Source organism: Aspergillus bombycis, assembly GCF_001792695.1.
Source record: "Aspergillus bombycis strain NRRL26010 chromosome Unknown contig00071, whole genome shotgun sequence".
Taxonomy (NCBI): domain Eukaryota; kingdom Fungi; phylum Ascomycota; class Eurotiomycetes; order Eurotiales; family Aspergillaceae; genus Aspergillus; species Aspergillus bombycis.
This window is the reverse complement of record NW_019170073.1, coordinates 154618-176446: the sequence shown is the minus strand read 5'-3', so window position 1 is coordinate 176446 and position 21829 is coordinate 154618. Positions and strand designations below refer to the sequence as shown.

General features: G+C 50.5%; 10 protein-coding genes across 10 annotated transcripts; 5 read left to right on the top strand and 5 right to left on the bottom strand.

Moving 5' to 3' along the window:
* Window positions 1-277: 277 nt before the first annotated feature.
* On the top strand, window positions 278-727 carry ABOM_007678 (uncharacterized protein; the record flags this gene model as incomplete). The annotated part of the gene is made up of 1 exon (XM_022534807.1): window positions 278-727. The coding sequence occupies one exon, from the start codon at window positions 278-280 to the stop codon at window positions 725-727; it is 450 nt and encodes a 149-aa protein (XP_022387132.1).
* An 842-nt stretch (window positions 728-1569) lies between these two features.
* On the top strand, window positions 1570-2567 carry ABOM_007677 (glycoside hydrolase family 43 protein; the record flags this gene model as incomplete). The annotated part of the gene is made up of 2 exons (XM_022534806.1): window positions 1570-2050; window positions 2104-2567. 2 exons carry the CDS (start codon window positions 1570-1572, stop codon window positions 2565-2567), a joined length of 945 nt encoding a protein of 314 aa, XP_022387135.1.
* Window positions 2568-2673: 106 nt separating this feature from the next.
* On the bottom strand, window positions 2674-4746 carry ABOM_007676 (putative MFS transporter; the record flags this gene model as incomplete). Its single annotated transcript, XM_022534805.1, has 9 exons — window positions 2674-2857; window positions 2932-3240; window positions 3307-3360; window positions 3408-3494; window positions 3550-4007; window positions 4056-4158; window positions 4208-4224; window positions 4279-4486; window positions 4553-4746. The coding sequence occupies 9 exons, from the start codon at window positions 4744-4746 to the stop codon at window positions 2674-2676; spliced, it is 1614 nt and encodes a 537-aa protein (XP_022387136.1).
* A 1075-nt stretch (window positions 4747-5821) lies between these two features.
* On the top strand, window positions 5822-7393 carry ABOM_007675 (uncharacterized protein; the record flags this gene model as incomplete). Its single annotated transcript, XM_022534804.1, has 4 exons — window positions 5822-5893; window positions 5952-6418; window positions 6513-6615; window positions 6677-7393. 4 exons carry the CDS (start codon window positions 5822-5824, stop codon window positions 7391-7393), a joined length of 1359 nt encoding a protein of 452 aa, XP_022387133.1.
* A 2733-nt stretch (window positions 7394-10126) lies between these two features.
* ABOM_007674 (uncharacterized protein) lies at window positions 10127-10459 on the bottom strand (the record flags this gene model as incomplete). The annotated part of the gene is made up of 1 exon (XM_022534803.1): window positions 10127-10459. The coding sequence occupies one exon, from the start codon at window positions 10457-10459 to the stop codon at window positions 10127-10129; it is 333 nt and encodes a 110-aa protein (XP_022387134.1).
* Window positions 10460-11853: 1394 nt separating this feature from the next.
* ABOM_007673 (uncharacterized protein) lies at window positions 11854-12123 on the bottom strand (the record flags this gene model as incomplete). The annotated part of the gene is made up of 2 exons (XM_022534802.1): window positions 11854-12012; window positions 12064-12123. The coding sequence occupies 2 exons, from the start codon at window positions 12121-12123 to the stop codon at window positions 11854-11856; spliced, it is 219 nt and encodes a 72-aa protein (XP_022387139.1).
* An 833-nt stretch (window positions 12124-12956) lies between these two features.
* ABOM_007672 (pyridoxal phosphate-dependent decarboxylase family protein) lies at window positions 12957-14737 on the top strand (the record flags this gene model as incomplete). The annotated part of the gene is made up of 2 exons (XM_022534801.1): window positions 12957-13019; window positions 13070-14737. 2 exons carry the CDS (start codon window positions 12957-12959, stop codon window positions 14735-14737), a joined length of 1731 nt encoding a protein of 576 aa, XP_022387140.1.
* Window positions 14738-15859: 1122 nt separating this feature from the next.
* On the top strand, window positions 15860-17582 carry ABOM_007671 (uncharacterized protein; the record flags this gene model as incomplete). The annotated part of the gene is made up of 3 exons (XM_022534800.1): window positions 15860-16384; window positions 16438-17058; window positions 17127-17582. The coding sequence occupies 3 exons, from the start codon at window positions 15860-15862 to the stop codon at window positions 17580-17582; spliced, it is 1602 nt and encodes a 533-aa protein (XP_022387137.1).
* A 409-nt stretch (window positions 17583-17991) lies between these two features.
* On the bottom strand, window positions 17992-19539 carry ABOM_007670 (putative serine--tRNA ligase DIA4; the record flags this gene model as incomplete). Its single annotated transcript, XM_022534799.1, has 1 exon — window positions 17992-19539. The coding sequence occupies one exon, from the start codon at window positions 19537-19539 to the stop codon at window positions 17992-17994; it is 1548 nt and encodes a 515-aa protein (XP_022387138.1).
* A 401-nt stretch (window positions 19540-19940) lies between these two features.
* On the bottom strand, window positions 19941-20848 carry ABOM_007669 (cytochrome b561 domain-containing protein; the record flags this gene model as incomplete). The annotated part of the gene is made up of 4 exons (XM_022534798.1): window positions 19941-20435; window positions 20495-20557; window positions 20619-20653; window positions 20716-20848. 4 exons carry the CDS (start codon window positions 20846-20848, stop codon window positions 19941-19943), a joined length of 726 nt encoding a protein of 241 aa, XP_022387108.1.
* Between the last annotated feature and the right edge of the window lie 981 nt (window positions 20849-21829).

The window sequence follows — 21829 nt, the reverse complement described above, 5'->3', positions numbered from 1 at the left end:
TCTGCTGAGACTGTCGCACAATATATAGCGAGCCAACCGCTATGGCCTGATCTGCCAACGTTTATTTACACTGTTCTGACACGCGCTTCTATACGCGAAGACCGGGTGCTTTCTGGAAACCACCGATCCGCATTCCGAGTGAATAACCGGCTCTAGTGCTTGGGAGCCTCTACAGTATGCCAGAGGCCAGGGCTTCTTCACCTCTTTCTCACACCATGCCGATTCTGCCAGTATTGTTACTCCAGAACGCCCAGTGACATGCTTGTCACATCCCACCATGCGCTCAGCAGGCGCAGGACCGACGGCCGATGACAGACGCAGATGGCACCACCCATGCTTTGTCCCAACTGTTACCCACTTACGGACTCCCCTGTATCCTCTGGTATCCAGCACTACCGCCCTCGCCCACCCAGACTTCCCTACTACCCTGCTTGCCTACCATCTCCTGACTTCTCGACAACTAGATGAGCTTGCCATTCATTATCATCAAGTGTGGCCACCAGCCCCCGCGACCTCTTACTATCCCGTAGTCATCCCACCCTGGGTTGGCACAGAAAACGAAAAGAACGTGGACATTGAGACGAAGCGGCGGCGGTTCGGTCGGTTCATCGGGCTCCAGCGTTGCGAGACCCCCGCGGAAGAACAGGAATCATACTCATGGGGAATGGAACAAGAAACCGAAACAGAGCTGCTGGAGCTGATTGATCAGGAGTGGAACGAAAGTTGAATATCATTCATCGATTCAAGCATGGGAAGGCTTTATGTGACCAAAGTCCTAATAGTGAGTCGCTCCCTTTAGTACCTCGTTCCAGATCCGAACCTCCAAACTTATGTCATGCAAGGCTTCGTTTTTGTTCTTCATTGGGCTTAGACAAGCCTAGTCGTCTGGTCACTCCAGGATTCTACATAGACTGTTCCTTGATTAAGTCCAGGGCCTGTGGCCTTCTTTGAACGACGTGCTAGCTATGGGCAGAAATATGTATTGCAAATATCACGAGCCCTGTAGCCAGTCACTTTTCTCAGTCGCGTTTATTGATTCTTGTCATTCATTCAATGTTGTGCCCTACTTTGACGCTCTTTTATGATTTCATTACCTTGCACGATAGGCTGTCCTTTGAAGATGTTACACTTCTTCCTAGCATCACATTCCTCGATAGAAGATATGTATTTAATGGGATAATAAATTTGGCGAGCCAGAGACTCACTCAAGTCATGTTCCGTACTTAGTAGCTCTCATCAGGAATTTCAGCTTCGTTAAGTGAGTCCATAGACTTAGCCTCGCATTTATCCACAGCTCACCCGCCAGGTACACACAGAAACCAGCCAAGTTTTCCCGTCACGGCGCCACGCAGCCCTAACGATAACTGACGGAAACCATTTATCCGCGGGGTAAACTTGCGGGGAAAGCTCTTGGTATGCATGTTTAGGCTGTCCGGCTAAACAACACGGCCTACCATATAAAGAACAACATTATCGATAATCAAGTACAGCTTCATATCCCCACCCCCAAATACTCGCACAAAGGACAAAATCCACAGTTCCCACGAACAATTACAATACACACTCAAAATGTCTAATTCCAACCCCCCTCTAATAACCCACATCTACACCGCCGACCCTTCCGCCCACGTCTTCAACAACAAGCTCTACATTTACCCGTCCCACGACCGCGAAACAGACATCCAATTCAATGACAATGGCGACCAATACGACATGGCAGACTACCACGTCTTCTCCATGGACTCCATTTCCGGCCCCGTAACAGACCACGGCGTCGTCCTGGGCCTCTCCGGCGTTCCCTGGGCAAGCAAACAGCTCTGGGCACCCGATGCGGCCACCAAGAACGGGAAATACTATCTCTACCTGCCTGCCCGCGACCACGACGGCATATTCCGGATCGGGGTCGCTGTGGCCGACAAACCGGAGGGACCGTTCACGGCCCAGAAGAGCTATATCGCGGGGAGTTATAGTATCGATCCTGCGTCCTTTGTGGATGATGATGGGAAGGCGTATCTTTATTTCGGGGGCATCTGGGGCGGGCAGTTACAATGTTGGTCGAAAGATGCCGAGGCTGCCGGGGAATGGGTGTTTGATGCTTCGAAGACGGGCCCCAGGAGCCGTCTGGTGAGAATGTGGTTGCCCTCCACCCGCGTGTTGCGCAGTTGACGGATGATATGCTGGGGTTTGCGACGCCTGTGCAGGAACTGGTTATCCTGGATGAGGCTGGAGGCAGCCCTCTCAAGGCAGATGATCATGAGCGACGCTTTTTCGAGGCCTCCTGGATGCATAAATATAATGGGACATATTATTTCAGTTATTCGACCGGGGACACGCATTATATTGCGTATGCGACTGGAGAGAGTCCGTTGGGTCCGTTTCGGTACAGGGGTCGGATCTTAGAGCCGGTGTTAGGGTGGACGACGCATCATTCTATTGTGGAGTTTGGGGGACGGTGGTGGATCTTTTATCATGACTGTGAGCTTTCCAAGGGAGTGAGTCATCTGAGGAGTGTCAAGGTTCGAGAGATTGGGTATGATGATCAAGGGGATATTTATTTGGTGGACTGAGTGGGTGGGTAAAACTTTAGTGGGTGGATTGTAATTGTATTGAGCCCTTGGTTGTTCGATAGAAATGAATATAGGGTTTGCGTATGATTTATTGCGTACTGCAGGTCTAATGCGCCATTCCCTTTTCCTGGTTCTCGACGACGAGGTTCCAGTATTTCTCGCGGCTACGTGTGCGGAGTGTCTTGCCGTATTTGATCATGACGAGGAAGACGGCTGCGCAGGCCATGCCAATAAATGCAGCGGAGATGAAGCAGTTTTGGTAGCCCATGTTGTCGATCCAGGGGGTGATGCTGTGTCCCGTTAGCATGCGCCGCTATTTTTGGATGGTGAATGAATGACATGCCCGTAGCCGATGGCGAAAGACATCGTGTTGCGAACTAAGATGATACTTGTCATTGCGTCACCACTTAGCTCCCGGTAGCTGTCCACGAGGTAGTTCACACTCAGGGTGACACCGCACGTATTCGCCATCGCGAGAAGGCACATCGCTACTAGGAGGCCAAACCAGTGGACCTGGTGCGCTGCGCCGACTCCCCAGAGTATCAATGAGCCCGGGAGGATGACGAGACAGACAAGGAACGGCCAGAGACGGTGTTCGGCTTCCATCACTCCATTATTCCGTCGAGCGAGTCGGATCGTTAGCCAGTCGCTGAATCTACCGGTGAAGATAGCACTATGTATTAGTTAGCATTGCATTCTTGGGAGGATGGATATCCACCTTGAAGGTGGGGAGACTTACCCAAGAGCTACCCCGAGACAACATGCAATGTAGGAAAGACCGACAATTGCAGTGCTTTTTCAGTAAGAAATGTATCCAATTGGCTGTCTAGGGTTAAGTACCTGAAGTTGTATGGAGCAGAGCCCAGAATAATTGAGGCAGTCGCGTTCAACACATTGAAAAAAATCAAGTACGAGCCATATGAGAAGCTGTTTCGCAAGTTACCTTTGCAAGCTTCCAATGGACTGGGACTTCTAAACTTACCCTGCGTAAAACACAACTGGCCAGCTCAAGTAATATAAAGCATGCCAGAGCCGTCTAAGCATGTGATTTTTGGGCTGACGCGGCCCCAGAAGTGACAGCTTCTGGATGTAAGTTTTCTTATTGTATACGTTGTATACTTCACCGGCCTCTGTGTCGGTATGTCGAGTATCAGCAGGATCAGCCTTCTCTTGCTTCTCTTTCTCGGATGCTGAAGTAGGTGGATTCACTAGGTGAGCAGAGGTGGTACGTTGGACACCTTCACGCGCATAATTCGTCTCCTCCATGCAGAAGAAAAGAAACGCAGCGGTGACGGCACAGAAAATGGCAGGGTAATAAAATACCCATTGCCAGCCCTGGTACTCGGCAATGAAGCCACATATGACTGGGGCAAAATAGTTACTGCCGGCCAGGAAGAAGGCATACAGACCCATGTACGTCCCACGCTCGTGCGTGAAGTACTAGTCCCGTCAGATTGGGTTGCGACGATGTCTCATTAGGATACGCACCACATCCGTGACTGTTATTTCAGGAAGGGCCTCAATGGGTGCCAAGAAAAATCCAGTCACCACGCTACGAGCGATCCATTGTCCATTGCTCGTTATATAAGGACTGGCCAGTCAGTGTCAATTGATCAAGTTGAGGGTGGAGCTGTACATACCCCCAGATCAGCGTGCCCTAACCGTATAACCATGTCAGAAGTACACTTCATCTGTCATCATTGGGACTTACCATCATTCCGATCAATGAGACTATGTATGTCAGTCGCTTGCCATACTGCAATGCAAATGGCTGCCAAAATAGTAGGCCCCATCCTGCGAGCAGGAACATATATCCCGTTCCTTCATTTAAAGTACTAACAGAAACACCTGTCTCCTCGGAGAGTGGAACGAGTACGGAGTAGACAACTGAGCATGCAATGCCTGCGAACAAGGTATACCTTTAAATCCAAAAGGAGATTAGCTTGTGCTCAACATGTGTCATTACAGGTGCTGCGAGGACTTACGAGCTGACGCAGATGGTCGACAGCAACTTTCGTCGTGGCGACCAGTTTAGTGGGTCATCAGGATCATCCGAAGGCTGGGGAACGAGGATGATATCACTGTTTCCCCCGTCCAGATGTCGTGTGGCCAACGTATGCTCCAAATCCACCAGGGTAAATGTGCCCGGGATGGCATTTCTGTCCACGTCTGGCGTCATGCTGAAATGGGCACTGTGGAATACCCCGTTGTGTTTCAAATGATGGAATGAAAAGATAGATCTAATTGACTACAGACAGGTGCATGACCTCCCTGCTATATTCAGGGGTCAACCCTGTGTAAGAGCGGCGTACGGACGGTAATAAATGGATCACTTCACAACGCATCCCTTGCGGCGGAATCAGACGCGCAACTCTGATCTGCGCTTCGACCTATCAATCTCATGCCCACTATCGAATATTCTCCGGTTAGCCGAAAGTCCGGCAATCTCGAGAGGGGTTAAGCATTTGCACCACTTTCTGGATCAGCAAGGCGGGATCCATTCGCCTATTCCGGCCCTCGATCTTGGACGCAGTCGACGCTACGTGAAGGCAAATTGATAACAACACATTCGCATCGATCCCTGATGAATCCAATGCGGAGATGAAGGAAAGTCCCTTGAATGACTCGTATCTGGTGGGGTGTGGTCAGGGAACCGGGACATTCATTCGATAGCATGGAAGTAAGTGATAGTCCGGGTGTTGGAACTATCAACGGAATTCTTTCCGGGGATGACGCTTAGACACACCAATCACTATAGCGCGGTGCTGGTAGCGAATAAACATGCATTGCATGGCGGCTATCATCCATTCCTTGATCACCTGCCACTTCACTACCCTAACTAGTCATAAACTAATAACATTCTCGTTCGTTCTTATCTTGCTTTCCAAAGGTGTCCTGTGCCGAGTCCTACCGAGATAAACTCTTTTGTTCCTTATCATCGATCTCTACTGTAACTATGGTCTAATATAGATCCTTATCTTCCTATTTCCCCTCCCAATAGGACCAGGCCAGGCTGTTTCACTGCGTACGCACCAAAGATTATGTACTCACCGAACCCCTAAGGCTGTCCAAGGACAGATGGAACTGTTTTCCTGACGAGGAGTGGAAGTCCTGTGCACCACATCCGTGTCACATTGAACCTCCCATTATCCAAATTCTGGCCTGTATATAACTCTCACGCTCTAGTTTCCTTCTTATATGAGGCGACACCACACAATTTGGAATAGATATTCATCATATCAGAGTTGAGCATCATGATAGCTACTAAAGAACCCCCACAAAAGCAACTCTCGTATATCGAGACCGAGGATATCTTTGACCCCGAAGTATGCCCTCGCGGGACTTGCATCTTTCTCTCGGCTATTCTAACAAGATAGCTTTTAGACTCACCTTAATTATACTCCTCCTGCTTCCCTACTCACCATGGAAGACTTAGGCTTGAACGGCCCCAAAACATCAACCTCAATAGCAGGAAGTGCTCCCTTCCCTTTCCTCTCTGAGACAGGCGTGCGTGCCTATCGACGATGTCTGATGCGGCCTCATATCCTAAAAGCCTGTGCGAAGTCATATGGCGCTGGGACATTTATTCTTCGGAATTTAGCCCAACATTCCAAATTTATCTCTGACCTCTGGACGCATCCGGAGACAATGAGAATTGTGTCTGAAGTTGCTGGCGTGCCACTGACCATAATCATGCCAACAGAAATTGGTCACACAAATATCCAAACTTCTGGCTGTACCGTGGATGATTTGACCAGGGAGCTTGAGGTGGAGCCAAGAGCGAGTCGCGCCTGTGTGGATAAGGAGGATGGTTATGATCCGCTTAGGGAGAGTGCGGTTATACCTTGGCAGTAGGCTCTATTTCTTTTCCGTCTCTCTCCTGCTCTCTATCGTTTCTTTCTGTCTCCCTTTCCAAGCATGGCGCTGCGTGCTAACGAAGGAAAGCTACGACTCTTACCCGTACGTCGCGGTCCTGATGCTCAGCGATACTACACATATGACCGGGGGAGAAACCTATATCAAGAAGGGAGATGGAAGCGCAGTAAAGGTATATAGCCACCGACCTATGGTGTCAGTAGTAGTTCCATAAATAATAATCCTACATATAGGTCGAGGGACCTGCCCTGGGACACTGCGTCATACTCCAAGGAGGGCAAGTCGAACACCTGGCCGCGCGAGCCTTCGGAGCAACGGAGCGGATCACGACTATAACTTCATACCGCGCAGCCATACCCGGTCTCTATGACGATAGCTATCTGTCAAACGTGCGGCCATATTGTGATCTCTCCGAACTATACACCGAATGGACCAACTACCGACTCGAGAAAGTGAAGCAGGAAATCGAGCACATGCAGGCTACTATCATCCAACGCGTTGGGCGAGGTCGAGATAGCTTCCCATTCGACGAGGTATATCACTTCGCTGAGCAGCAGATATCGTACCTGAAGCGTACCGTCCGCCAGACGGTAGACCAGACGCTGTGCGTAGACGTCCGGCGACGTTTTGATGTCAGGGAGATCAATTCGGTCGGTGAGAAATGGGCTCATGTGCGTGCCCACCAGCGATTTAGGGATCTACTTCCGGGTGTTATGGCACAGACTTTGATGTGGGGACCTGTTCGTCCGTATTTGAGTGACTGGGAGGAGACGAAATATATGATCAGGAGCGGGAATGCATCGTTGGTTCATAGTCAACAAGGGATGTTCTTGTGGGATCCGAATCGGGTTGAAGAGTATCTATTCGGTGACGAGCTTCTCCGACAAGGTCTCAAGGAGGTTCTGTTAGCTTGGTTGTATCGCTTTGACTTGGTTACTCTTGGTAGCTGAGGGACATTTGGCCTGGTTGGTGAACTTCCATTAGGAGGTTTGGGCATTGTTGAATCTCATAACCAATCGGATTGCTGTTCGACAAACTTGGCTTCATTCGATCGCTAGCATACTACGGAGTTTCTAAAGACTAGATGATCGGATTGCACAAGGACGTAGGCTCATGTCAAGATGTATCCCAGCACTTCCTTCTGATGACGTATCTCGATCATTAGAAGAGCATTTACAATCACGTTCCTGGCTATTTGAAGGCACACTACCCTGTTGCATGCCTGGATCCAGTCTGAAAGTGCCTGAAATCATAACTATGCCCTCAGCACTTCACGAAGTTCAACTACCTGATTCCAGTGGCGATCTGTGGGACCTCCATCAAATTTGGATCCTATTCGGTTCGGGCCGTCATGTTGAGCCAGTGTATTCAAGCGCCGAAGGTTCCCTGAGCTTGGGGGGCTCCGGGCGATCTCCCGCCGCCATCCTCAGTGAGACCCACGGCGAAGTTGATCCATGATGCGTAACGCGCAGCCAATTTTCCTAAACCATCTCACTCTTGACTTTCTACCACAAGATCTTGTCCCAGTATGGTCCGCACGTACTTTTCTCTACTAATACGCAATACGTCCCCATTAAGAAATATCCTGACAGAATATTCAAACTTTCCTTTCCACAATACAAGACAGTACACAGATTGTTAGTAAGATCCCAAACCCCCTTAAGGAGGCGTCTCTATGTATTGCGAGGAAAGGTTTGGTGAACACAACCCCGAAGTCCCATACGAAATGGCAGAGTCTCAGTGCGTGACAGTAACATTTTACCAGGGAAAATATAGAATTTAGGAAGTTTAAAGCTTTAACATATCAAGTGAGGACCTGTACATTCCCTCTAGTGACTAATCTTTACTGTTTCTAGTATACTCCTTTTCCCCCAAAGTATAGAAGCAATCATGATCTTGTAAGGAATGAGCTCCATATCGTGTCCTCAACATCAGGATACAATACTTTTAATCAACATGTCTGGTCTCTGCATACACTAACTAAAGTTGTCGATACACAATTAATTTCTTCTCTCATGAACATTCGCATTCAGTTGTGATGTTCCCGAGTTAAGGATTCCAATGCATAGCACCCACCCACCCACCCCTATAGCTTTTTGTGGAACATCATACAAATCGTTGTCATTCTTATCACCCACTCGGCTTATATGCTTCGGTAACGACCCTCCGCAATATTCCAGTAAGATGATCTAGTCACTTACGGACCATACTCCCTGACCCTTAATATCGTAATTACGGTCGAGCGGTGGCATAGGATGTCCACCTAGCTCTACACCGTCGTCCAGCGTGGATTTCATGGAAGATCCTCCAGCCACTCCCGATGCATTGTGGAAGCCATCCAAATTGCCGTTGAAGGTAACTGTGGCGTCTGTCACAGTGAATTCTGGAACATAGGATGCAAATCTTCCGCTATAAGTCCTCTGGGTCTGGTCGGCCATGGTATAGGTCCCGGAGAAATCTCCATTTCCAAAGGACTGGAAGATTCCATAAGCTTGTTGAGACATCTATAGGGCTGATTAACTAGATGCCAGTCTAAATGAATAGTGAGGGTACAATGAAGGTGCAGGATAAACAAAACTTACCCTGTGTGTGTGTGTGTGTGTGTGTGGCAGAAAGATTTTCACATTAAAAGTTGTCTGTCCTCTCTTAGTTCAGATTTATCAACGCTGAATTACAGCCCTAGAATGAGTCAAGAGAGGCAGAAGAACGAGCTGCAATTTGTACCCGGGAATACAGCACTGTACAGCATTGTACAAAAGAGCCATTATGTCATTTCGGGCTGGGTTGATCAGGATGTGAACGCATGACTGCTATGGAACTCGCCGCATGCAGTAGGGGATTTTTATATATTGATGTCATATGTGTTTGCATAGGGCAGGCGGCGGGCCTGCTCCCATTCCCAAGGTTTTGTCTATGCGTCATTAGGTGCCCCATCCCTAACTAATCTTCCATGAGTAGGTCCGGTCGATGACAATTGATCAATTTGTATAATTAGGTCCAGAGTAGAAATCATAGAATAAAATATCAATTATTGACGAAACGGGTCAGTACTATGGTGGTGAAGTCCCACTGGCCAAGGCTAGATCGAGCCTTTAGATAACCAGTGACATGGGTATGATGTAGATGACCTAGTATTCTACCAGTGTAGGGCTTTTCCGTGAAGTTGAGACAACCCATTTGACTATTGTCTACGCCACTACCAGGATATGATAGAGCTGGTGAGAGTGCTTATGTGTGGGATTGGTGGACCGTGGTCCTACTGCCTTCTCCTCCGTTGCAAGCCCGGGCTCGGAGACGAAATCCGGAGGAGCATGCTGATTCCTTGAGAAAGAGAGCTCTTTGTTTGATGGGGCTATCAAGACAAATTTCAAATTGCTTAGAATGGAATTGTAGAGCCATACAGGATGTCCTATCTAGATTCCTGCCTAGTCCGTGATATTGACCATCGCTGTAGTATTAGGCATAGTTAGTGTCCGCACCAATACATCCACATCATCCTACAGGGCTATCGCAGCTTTCCGGAGAATAAATGGCTGTCAGTCTCAAACATCTCATTTTCTGGCCACCTTCACACCATGTCAGGGCCAAAAGCACAGTTGGGGTTGGGAGACTTGGGGCATTTCAACCTGAGCTACTATTGGACTATGATATGCAACCCGATCATTAGATGAGTAGATTGCGAGTCAACCGATTGTATTAAGCCATGATTCAAGCCGATCATCAAGGTTTCCGACCGCTCCCTGTGAGTCTCGATCATCAGTTTCATCAGCATCTACCTCACTTTCGTCGTCCTCCCATATTTCCCGAAGCCAGTCATCTTGATATATGCTCCCCCGGGGGAGGCCTTCTCCACCGACAGAGAACCACGGAAATATATGCAGGAAGGCTTCCTGGGAAGCTATTTGGTCAAAATCAGTTCGCTGGAAATCTCTATATGCCTTGATGCCGAAACCGTCGAAAGGATACTCAGACACAGCTAGCATCGATTGGTCCGAAAACCCGCGGTCCTGAATCATAGTGCCATCTTCCAAGTACCAATTCTAATGATCATATTTGTATTCATGTCGAGAGCACTCCAAGTGGGACACGACGCGGAGGGCACAATCTTTGATGAGAGATGCCCAGGGTGTACTAGGTCCATACCGATAGCATAAACCGTCGTCCTCAGTTGAAGGGAGCTACATTAATCGCCAAACATCTACTCTCAAGATGTATTGGGGATTCTCGCATGTGTATGGACCCGAGCCTGCAATGTCCATGAAGCTTTGCGGACATCCAGTCCAGGGAAATGCGTGCGGGTCAAGAGGAGGCCGGCCTCCCTATACTCGATGGAGTATTTCTGGGCCTAACCCGCTGGCGACAGCTCCAATCCAGAGTGCACTGAAATTTGGCTGGCAGGTTGCACCAATAAAAGCAAGAACTTCTGGATGACTCCCTGACACCGCAGATGTCTCACCTAGGATCTCATTGAGGACCGGATGTAGCCACGGACTGACCAGGTTGCAGGGGATATCATGCTCCCAGAATGCCCCACAGAAAGTTGACATGACTACTTCCGGACTGCAACTCAAAGTCATGTAGTAAGTCAGGTCTTCCTTTACCTTCATCCATGCCGGCGGGATGACATCGATGGGAGAGTATTGATTGTTTTAGCACCAGTCGCTCTTGGAAGCGGTAGTTTGGCAGATGAATTATAATACTTATGCGTTGGGATTGTTAAGGCCATCGTAAGGGCAATGAGAAATTGGCTGTGCAATCCATGCAGGCGAGCGAATCCAATAAGAGCCTCGAAAGCTCTCTCCGAGGATAAGGGTATTTGGACCGAAGATGAAGAGAAACCCCTATGCTTGATTGCGAGACACGTTCCACAAGTGCGCGAAACTGGCCACGGGACCAGAAATTCCCGCTTGGGGGTTCGTCTCACTGTAGCTTTCCATCCTCGATTTGGAGCGAGTATTGTGGTCCACCATCGAGCTACACTATCGTCCGCCTCTCCAACATCAATGACATGTACGTGCGAGGAATGTGGCAGGCTTGCATTGTGGTAGCCAGCCTCAAAACCAGTGTATCGTATAGAATCGTTCTCTCCTTGCATTTCAACCAGCTGTGCAGGTAGGATATAGCACCATCCCATTGTGAGGATACCCATATAGTTGGGTCCCGTGACATTCTCTTCCCTAATTCCATTCCACGAGCTGAATATGTCCTCAGTGAAGCTGAAAGGCGTAGCAACCTCGGTGCCAACTAGTAGTAAGGCGCGACACGAAATTTCTTTTTCGAGTCTGTCGCAGTCCCGGTCTGCTGGCAGTTTCCAAGTAGACGAGGCTTCTAAGCAAAGGTGGAGCGTTGGAGAAATTCCATAAGGGCGAACATGCAATCTTTCAGAGCGGGGTTGGAGTTTCGGGATCCTCTAGAGAGCGAGACGAGGATTTATGAACTCTGGCATCAAGCAAGAATCCCGAAGTTCAGAGGCTAAAGTTGCGAGCTGGTACCAGTATTGCCGACTCTGTTCCACGGCATCGTCAAGTTGTGGATCCGCCAGTTGGAGAATATCATTATCACGAATGATCTATTATCAGGGTGTCAGCATGTTTAGTCTGGCGGATCCTTCTTCACTGACCGAAGAAAGCTGTGGTGGCCGAAAGGAATTGTTCCACTTCTCCTTCACCATAGCCTGCATTGGAGCCGTTTTGAACAAAATCCAGCCTGGTTTTCTTGGTAATATATTCCTGGGTACTTTTGAGTCGGGGAAATGAACGGTTGAGCAAGGGGAGACAAGGAGTATCTTTACTTGCTGGACCTCGCTAACTGTAGCTTCCACAAGTACCAATTATATACAAATATGGCCCACTAATCAGCGAGAGAGAGAGAGAGAGAGAGAGAATAAGCTTTAATTTAGCATATTCGAGCCCAGAAACGGAGTATCATCGCACAGACTACACTGAATACGGCTTGGATATGGCCATTCCTTTTCCGCCGTAAGAATAACTCGTAAACTTCAGGCTTCTCAATCCCACAATATACCACTCTCCCCGGTGGGAAACGGTGAACAACCTCCCGTTTCTGTTTCTCTTCCGAAAACTGAGCTACCATCTGGTATACGAGAAGTACATCTTGTTCCCCTCAAGACTCAAACCCCAGTGTCTTGGATGCCACTTCTGGTAGATATGTCGCACGGCAGGTTGTGCAATGGGCATGTGAAGGATGGGAACCTACACAGTCTTCATGGCCCAGACTGTCCTTGAACGACTAGAATGACTGGGGCAGCACTGGGGTGTCACTTTGCATCAACCGGCAAGCGTTGACTGCTGAGGAGCTGTAAAAAATCGTCTTTTCATCTAATGGAGGTGAGCCATAAAAACGTGTAGGACTAATACATGGTTAAAATCGGAGCTTGCCACAAGGCAACCGCCGGCTTATTACAGGGTGCAAACTGATATATTTGAGCTACGTTCTCACTAATCCCGTGAGGGCACAAAATAGCCCGAGACTATCATCTAGGAAGCTATTATCATGCCTGCAAATTCAATCGAAGAGGATTCTTTCACAGCCGGTAGAGTGGCTGAGCTCACAGAGGTACATCCAGCATTGCCTATCCGTCGTGACAGTGTTGCTAATTCACGAAGGCTGTCGAGAGTGTGCTGCGAGACGTAACCTCCTTTCTTCGCGCTTCCGAAGATGACTACCATGCTCTTCTTACTGAAGGACATCTCTCGAACGGGTGCTATTCCACCGGCAATATTCTAGCGTCCTACCTGAGCCATCCAGATCAGCTTCGCAAACTTCTATCATTGGATCTTCCGGCGACGGGGCAAGGTCTGGAGGACATAGCATCCTCGACGTCAACCATTCTGCGATACTCGGTCAATACGTCGTCTCCAGGGTTTATGGATAAACTATGGTCGTCGCCGTCCGTCCCCGGAATTGCTGCAGATTTACTCCTGTCCGCATTGAATGGCAACGACCACGTCTTTCGAGTCTCTCCGTCTCTAACGCTAATAGAAAAACATGTTGGAGAAGAGCTGGCCCATCTTTTCGGCCTCGGCGATCCAAATTCAGGAGGCGTTACTGTCCCAGGCGGAGCAGCAGCAAATAGTACCGCCCTGCTGATCGCACGGAATGTGCGTTTTCCACATCTCAAAGAGGTCGGTCTGCATGGTGTATCGTCACCCCGTCTGGTGATGTATGCATCTCAAGCGGCCCACTTTTCAGTCTTTAATGCAGCTCAAGTCCTAGGTCTGGGGTTACATTCCGTCCAGAAGATCTCCACCAGTACGGACGGCTCCATGGATCCCAGGGCTCTTAAACAAGCACTCGATGCTACACTAGCCGCGGGAGAGGTCCCACTATTTATATGTGGAACAGCAGGGACAACCGTTCGTGGGGCTTATGACCCCTTAGAGAGCATTGGCAAGCTGGCCCATGAATATAATGCCTGGTTCCACGTGGATGCATGTTGGGGTGGTGCTGCTGCGTTTTCTAACAAGCTCAGGTACAAGCTCGCTGGCTGTGAGTTTGCGGACAGTATCGCATACAACCCGCATAAACTACTGGGTGTGCCACAGATCTGCTCCTTTCTTCTCGGAAAGGACCTCCGTACATTCTGGTATGCGAATAGTCTGACTGCTGGGTATTTATTCCATCAAGATGACAGCATACTTCCTTCTGAATTGTGTCCCTCAGCCACTACGGCCGCAGTTGCAGGGAAACGGTCTAATAACAACGGGGAGAAGCCTTCTTCTTTCAACCGTGTTCACCGCAATTGGCGTACATCCAACGCGGTTCAGAACGCACCGGATCCCCGAGAAGTGTACGACCTGGCATCTTTCACTCCTCAATGCGGTCGTCGGCCAGACGCCGTCAAGTTATACTTTCACTGGCGATACTATGGTGCAGAAGGCATCGCAAAACAAGTCGAAGGGGCCTACGATGGGGCTAAATACCTTGCCCGGTTGATCGAAAAGGAACCCTCCCTCCAACTTGTAGGAGATGTGGATGTACCATGTACACAGGTGTGCTTCTACTACGTAGGCGCATCACTCAAACGCACGGGTTCTGCTCATGACATGGCCACGCAAAACACACATTTTACGCGTGTCATTTCCGCGGGGCTTATGAAGCGGGGCTGGATGGTGGATTATGCACCTGGGTCGGGAAGACAGGAGGAGCTGGGGGACTTCTTACGCATCGCCTGCAATCGCATGACGACCCCTTGCGTCGCAGAAGGGTTGGTCCAAGCTATCTCGGATGTGGTGCACTCAGATATAGAGACCGTCGCATCCCTGCACCAGTGATGGTTACCGGAAATGGAGGGCTGAGACAACTTGTCTTGGGCAACATTCCTCTGGCGAATAGTAGAGATGACTCTATGGGGAAAAGCCGGGGTGTCCAATGTAGAAAGTCTCCGGTGAGGTCTTCCGCAGGGACCCTGCTGTCATGGCCGGAGAGCTCGTAGTAGCTTTCGCTGTCTTTCTCTCCTCTGTTTGCTATGCTTTTCCATGGCGTTGCTTTCACTGGGAACTTACTATCTCTCTACCAGAATCGGAGGAAAGGGCCAGTATTGTTGGAACGTCCGTCCTGGCTACGATAGAATAATGTGGGCAATCTTCTAGAGCGACGTTTCGAATCGTAAGAAGAGCGGCTGCAGTAGGAGCTCTCAGGAAGGAGATCCTCGTCGCTAGTTATAGGATGGTTGTTTTACGGCAGATGGATGCGATCCTTCCAGACGCGCTAAACGGCTTTCGGCGGGGCGATGGTTACTGCCGTCTCCGACCGCCCGGCCTCTGGTATGCCCAGTCATGTGCCGGCATGTTCGAAACCATCAGCCAAAACAAGTAAAATTCGAGAGTCTCTGCAAACAATCACCGTCGGGAATGCCACAAGACACTCACGTCGGGGGCTGCGACCAGACGATGGTGATTTATATCAATCGCACGTTTCCTGTTCAATGCTCCGTCGTTCGCCCTCTCCGTCGCGATTGAATCGTTTGTTTATTTACCTATCAGGGACAACCACTAAGCGACCTTGGCTGGCCGTGCTAATCGCATGAAGTGGAACCCACTCCATCGTATCAGATATCAGCCTCTCTCTCTGCCTGTGGTTTCGCTCCGGTCCTTAATGAGCTGAAACAAGCCCCGACCATCTGATCAAATCTAATCCTAATTCTAAATATCTCACACCCACTCGACCTCCCCCCCCGTTACTAGTGCTTGTTGGTTATCGTCGCGGGGGTAAATCAGTCGGCAAATCATCCCAATTTTTCTCCGAAAAGGGTCCCTTGGAAGAACGGTGGTCCTTCGTCCCATGACCGAGAAATAATCTCCGATTGTGTGGGGAGTGTGGACTTGTATGAAGGCCCGCACACGGCGCTCTGGCGTCTTGTTACTGCGTTCTCTCGTCGCCGCCCCGGTCTGACCATGACCCCAAAGTCTCCCACAACACTTGCGTTCACCTCTTCCGAAATGGTCTCTCAGGCCCAGATCCTAGACCGCTCCCTTCCCACGCAGAGTGCTACTTCTTCCGTATCGCGTCACTCTGGCCGGCGACATCGCTCGAGCCGCTCCCACCACGGTGGGCTCATTCACCAACCTCAGAATGATTTCCCCATTTTCACCCACACCGGCGATGTCGAGATAGTGATCCGCGCAAGTGGGCAAGAAAGGCGGTACCTATTACACCGGTTGATTTTGGCACAGTGTTCAGGCTTCTTTGACACCAGTACTCGCGATGAATGGTCCCGACAGGCTACTACGTCGAGGCCACCCATCCCCGATCCTGCGGTGCTATCCCGAATTAGCGAAGATAATTCATCTTTGTCGAATGGTTCCACTCTTGCTCAGTCTGAGACGGGGGCAGTGTTTTCTCCCGAGAAGAGGCGATGGAGATTTGAGCTAGACTGGGAAAACAAGGCGGAAGACGAGGAACCAATCCTAGTTCAGAAGGTCGGTTCGTTTGTGCTATGTATTGGCCATATGCTGACACGCCGCGGCAACAGCCCCCAAGCTTCTCTAGCACTTTTGGAAACAACCTGGGGCAGTATCCTCCGTCGGTGACGAAACCATCAGGTACACAAGCAGGCTTCGTCCGTTCGATGGCAAACCTGGCCGGCATGCAATCCGTTATGAACATACCGCAGACCGATACGGGAAACGCACCAATGGATCCGACGATTCGCGACTACGATAATCTTTTCCGCTTGTTCTATAATCATCCGCCGGCGCTAAACAGCGTCAACATTGCGACTGCCTACGCCGAATGCAGGTCTCTTCTTGCGCTAGCCGACATGTACGATGCCCTTCCCGTAACGGGACCGCGAGTTGATCACCACCTCCTCGGATTTGGGTCCCGGCTCTTCAAGCAAATCGCGAAATACCCCCCGAGCTACCTCAAACTGGGTTATCTTGCGCGCAGTCGCGTCATCTACTCCGAAGCCCTAATCCATGTTGTCGGGCAATGGCCTGCGGGACTACCGCACTTGCGAAATGGTGCATATTCTCCGCTCCCGGATACTGTGCTAGATATTATCGAGGATAAGGTCGAGGATCTAGAATATCTGAAGTCGCGCATTGACTCCAAACTTTTGCGACTCACGCTCACTACCTCCCGCGGCGAACGTGTGACGCCCACCAACGCATATCTCGATTGGCTTGCCGTCTCCCTCTTCCGGCAATGGCTTGTCGACAGCACCACGCCCCCGCCGGCTCCAATCCTGAAGAATTCTTCCTCGACGCCCCGACCACAAGCAGCCACAGCCGTCCCTCCCAGCCCACTGCCCACCGGGGCCAGGACCATCACTCGGCCGCTTCGAAAGCCGCTACCGCTGCGCCTCTACCCTCCGCACGGGTCTACCGCCTGATTGGCTCGGCCTCTACTCAGGCTTATCTGCCTCATGATGAACTGAAGAAGTTTCTCAAAGTGCACCCGACCCCTTCGTCGGACTCTTTATACTCTCGAGATGTTTTCAAACGTTTTGAGCGCAAGATGGACGAACTCAAACGACTAGCTCGCGAAATCGTTAGGCCATTAATGAGGAATTTCCTCGAGCTAGACCTCAAAGGCGGCGAACTGGACACCAGCTCCGGTGGCCTTCCCCATTTAACCTGCATCAAAATCGAAGACGAAGACATTCCATGGGATTAAACGATTATGATACCTCCAAAAGATCTACGATATGGCTTTATATTTTTTTTTTTTTACTTTTGATACCCTTTACCTATTGCACGTCACCCTTCCCCTTATATCTTGATTTCAGATATCGATTCTAGGTGTTTTCTGATTCGTCTTGTGCTGACGACATGATGTTTTTAACGTGTTACGAAGTTATGACCCTGTCATTTAGGTAGCGTCTTGCACTTGACTGTGTGTTTTCTGGCTTAATATTTTCCTGCTTTTGAACGTCATCCGTATGGTTTTGTACAGATATTCTTAATCTGATGTCTGGGTTGATGTTGTACACGAGATAAACCGGCTCAAAAAAGATCAGTTTCATAAGTAGTATAATGTACAATGCGATATCATATACAGCATACAAGTTCTCTCCCTTCTACAGTCACGAAGTCTCCCCAATTACTTCCAAGCCACCCATCCAGTTCCTCAGCACCTCTGGTACAACTACAACCTTCCGCTTCTCATCCCATCCATTCTCCAGAATGGCGGCCAACACCCGGGGAACAGCCATGGCAGTACCGTTGACTGTATGCGGGAACCGAGAATCCTTAGCGGCTCCCCCGCGCACCCGAGTGCCCAACCGACGGCTCTGGTAGTCCGTACAGATAGAAGCGGAGGTCACCTCGCCCCATGCCGACTCGAGATCCGCACCGGCCCGCAGGCGGGAGGGGAAGAGCGCCTCGATATCGCGTTTGCGGCTTGCGCTGGCGCCCAGGTCCGTGGTCGGCATTTCCAGCACGCGGCAGGGGAGGTTCAGGGAGGTCAGAATCTCGGTCTGGATGGAGAGGAGCTCGTTGAAGAGATCGTCGGACGTCGGTAGTCCCTTTCCGGCTGCTTCGGGGAAGTTATCGGCCCACGCGAACATTTCCACCTTCGTGAACTCATGAACTCTGTATAAGCCCTTCGTATCGACACCGCGGGAGCCCGCCTCGGCACGATAGCACCGGCTGGGCCCGACCAGTTTGACGGGAAGATTCGCTGCGTCGATGTCGCGGCCGGCGTACATGGCGGCGAGGGGGATCTCGGCGGTCCCGGCCAGAGACCGCTGCGGTTTGCTCTTGTCCTTGTCACTCTGTTCGATGGCCCAGATCTGCTGCTCGTTGTGCTGGTCGCGGGGCTGGAACCCGCACGCTTCGGCGATGTAGGAGTAGACGATCGACGGGGGGGACACGGGCTTCCAGCCGCGTTTGCGTGCCACGTTCAATGCGTACTGAATGAGTGCTTGTTCCAGGAGTGCGCCCTCATTGGTGAGGAAGTACCATCCCCAGCCGGTGGTGGTAGCGGAGCTGGTGAAATCGATGAGGCCGAGGGATGTGCCGATCGCGACGTGGGAGCGGCTGGGGTCCGGACTGGCGATCCACTCCGGCGGCGACTGGGGGTCGAAATTGAGGTATTCAATCAGTCTGGCGTCGTCCCCGACCGGTGTTTCGGAGGAGGATAGGTTGGGAAGGGACAGTGCGAGGCGGTTGATTTCTTCCGTGCAGGCGGTCTTGCGCGTAGTCATCTCGTGTGATTCATCCTTGAGCTTTTGGGCCTCTGATCGGAGAGCTGTGAGCTCTTCTGGGGATGTGGTGTTTTCGCCATTGTCTCCTTCCTGGCGGGCGGAAGCGGCGAGCTTGCCGATGGCCTTTTCGAGCTGTTTGATGCGCGAGCGGGGGGTCTTGAGGTCTTGGTCGAGGCGGCGGGCTTCTTCGGACAGGTTCTGGATCTGGAATGGGTAGTCGGCATGGGATGGGTAATTGCGGTCGACGCTGTTTTTGGAGTACAGCTCCGCGTTCTGGCGGATGTGCTTGACGTCCGGGGTTGGCTTTGGGGCGGTCGCAGGACGGAGAGCTTCGGCGCGGTGGGTGGAGGAGGAGAAGGCGCGTCGCGTCAATGGTCTTGCCAGCCTGCAATTGAGGCAGACGTACGGCGTCCTTGTCGACGCCATTAAAGAGGATTGTGGTGGGCAGAGGGGGAAGAGTAGAGAGGAAGTGAGTGAGTGAGTTGAGTTGAGAGTGGACTGACCGACAAAAAAGATGTAGAGTGGGCACTTTTCCCGTTTGGGATGTCGCATTTCAGTTCTCGATCCACTTGGATTAAACATTAAAGATTGCCCACCACGTCGATATTCTAGTACTCTCCCTTTCCGATCTCTCGGAACGGACAGCTGCTTCCCATGCTAAGTTTTCATATTTCTATCGTCCCTTGAAAGTTAGGCAGATCTCTCACACACAATGTAACGCATATTGACCCATCGGCATAAATATACTACTATCTGACAACTTTTCACAACCACAGGAAAGTAGACATCCATGGTATCCCCAATACTCATATACAGCGTCATCCGATTTATAGACCCAGCTTGTGCTTCTTGACTCTTGCCCCAACGCCTGAGATCACCAGAACTGCGCCCACAGCCACTGCCCACAGTGGAATCGACAGCACAGTCAAGTTAAAGGTCGTCCGTGTGGCGGCGGCAACGGTCACCAGTTCGAGAAGCAGCAAGACATACCCCGACAGACGATGATACTTGTAGAGCTTCTTACCATTCTCCACGCTGCCCAAGACCTGAACCGGGATAAAGTACTGAATCACTCCCCCGGCGGCCTGTATGATGATGAGAATGTAGGTAATCAGGCCCATCACGCCGTGAGGCGAAGTAAAGCGGGCATGGCTGCCCTTGTTGACTTCGATGACTATGAATCCCGCGATAAAGGCCGTCACGCTGATGGCCTGGATGCAGTAATGGATGCGCGCTCCTTTGAGCTTCTGCTGGGGTGTCGCAGTGGGTTGGAGGATGAGTGCAGCTTGCACCTGGAGGAGCAGTGCAGATGAGTTGAGGAGCTTCTATCATCAGCTTGTGTTGCGTTTGCGGTAAGCCTCATGCGTTCGACTTGACTTACCGGATGGGCAGAGAAGAGTATCAGCGGATGGGAGAAGATACCCGCCCAGACCAGGATGGCGATCTGAAGTCGTCCCAGTCAATCATCAGTTGTAATACGTTCGGGTACAAACACATGGGCTTACAATCCATATTCCAAACTGCGCCAGACTAGCCGTTCCTGAAACCAGACGATCCGTTAACTTGCGCTATTGTCTCATGAAACTCAGGAGGTGATCTAACCGGTGAACAGATTGTAGATGATATATTGATCCTCCTTCTGGACGACATCACCCGGTCTGCCCAACAGCGGCTCGTCTTCTCGGGCCTCGATAGTTTGAGGATGTTCCTGGGGAATTCCGGTGGCAGACGCCATTGTATTTTACCAAAGCAATCTATGTTAGAAGAAAAAGAGCGATTCTCATGACTAGCTAAGTCTACAAATAAGAGGTGAGAAAGTGGAGGGAGGAGGGGGAAAGAAGAAGAAGAAGCAAAGGTATAGTAGTATTTGTTGGTAATGACGAATTCGAGGCGTTCGATTGGCAATGCCTTGATGTGGGGCAGCGGAGGTACCTCGAATGCCAAAGTACCGGCCATGCTTAATGCCACCTGCGGGACCCCAGGTATCTCCACATCGCTGGTACTTGAGCTGCATCCGGATATCCATCATGTAAGACCGACATCACCTCCGTCATAAACCCTGTTCTTTCTTCAAACAATTTCGGCAATCCCCATCACACCGACGACAGAAGCATTCCGGCAAGTGTTCATTTATACATTCGACTGCCTCCTCGGTGGCAATGTTGGTGTCGTCCCTTGGATCCTCCAACTCAGACCGATAAAGTGCACTTAACGCTCGGACCTGCACGTCTGAATTTGCGCAAGAGGTGTTATCTCCTCGGGCTGTGGTCCCGTGCTCGAGATTACAGGCCTCTACTCCTTGGTTTTGCCCTCCAGTCTGCTGCGTTGGAGTTTGCGGTATCGTTCTTCTACCATCCTGATTGGTACAACCCCCTTTCTCATCAAAAGGAGTGGTTTGGGGACGCTTCATGATAGAAAGTGTCCGGCGCATGCCTTTCAGCGGAAGGCCAGTTGCGATGCTGCCCTTCTATCAGTAATGGGATGTAGATGGCCCGCGTTGCCGCACAATATGCGATGTATAACTGTATGAACTGCGGGAACGGCAGGAGGAGCGAACAAAACGCTCGAACGAAACTTCTGTAGAACATGAGGATCCATATTGCAAGCTTGCCCTACCGGCTTTTATATACATGCGCAGACAATGGCCTTGTTTCAGCGGGTCGACCTTGTGTGAATCACTTTGTCTAAAATAGACAAGGAACGCCATTCGAGAGTG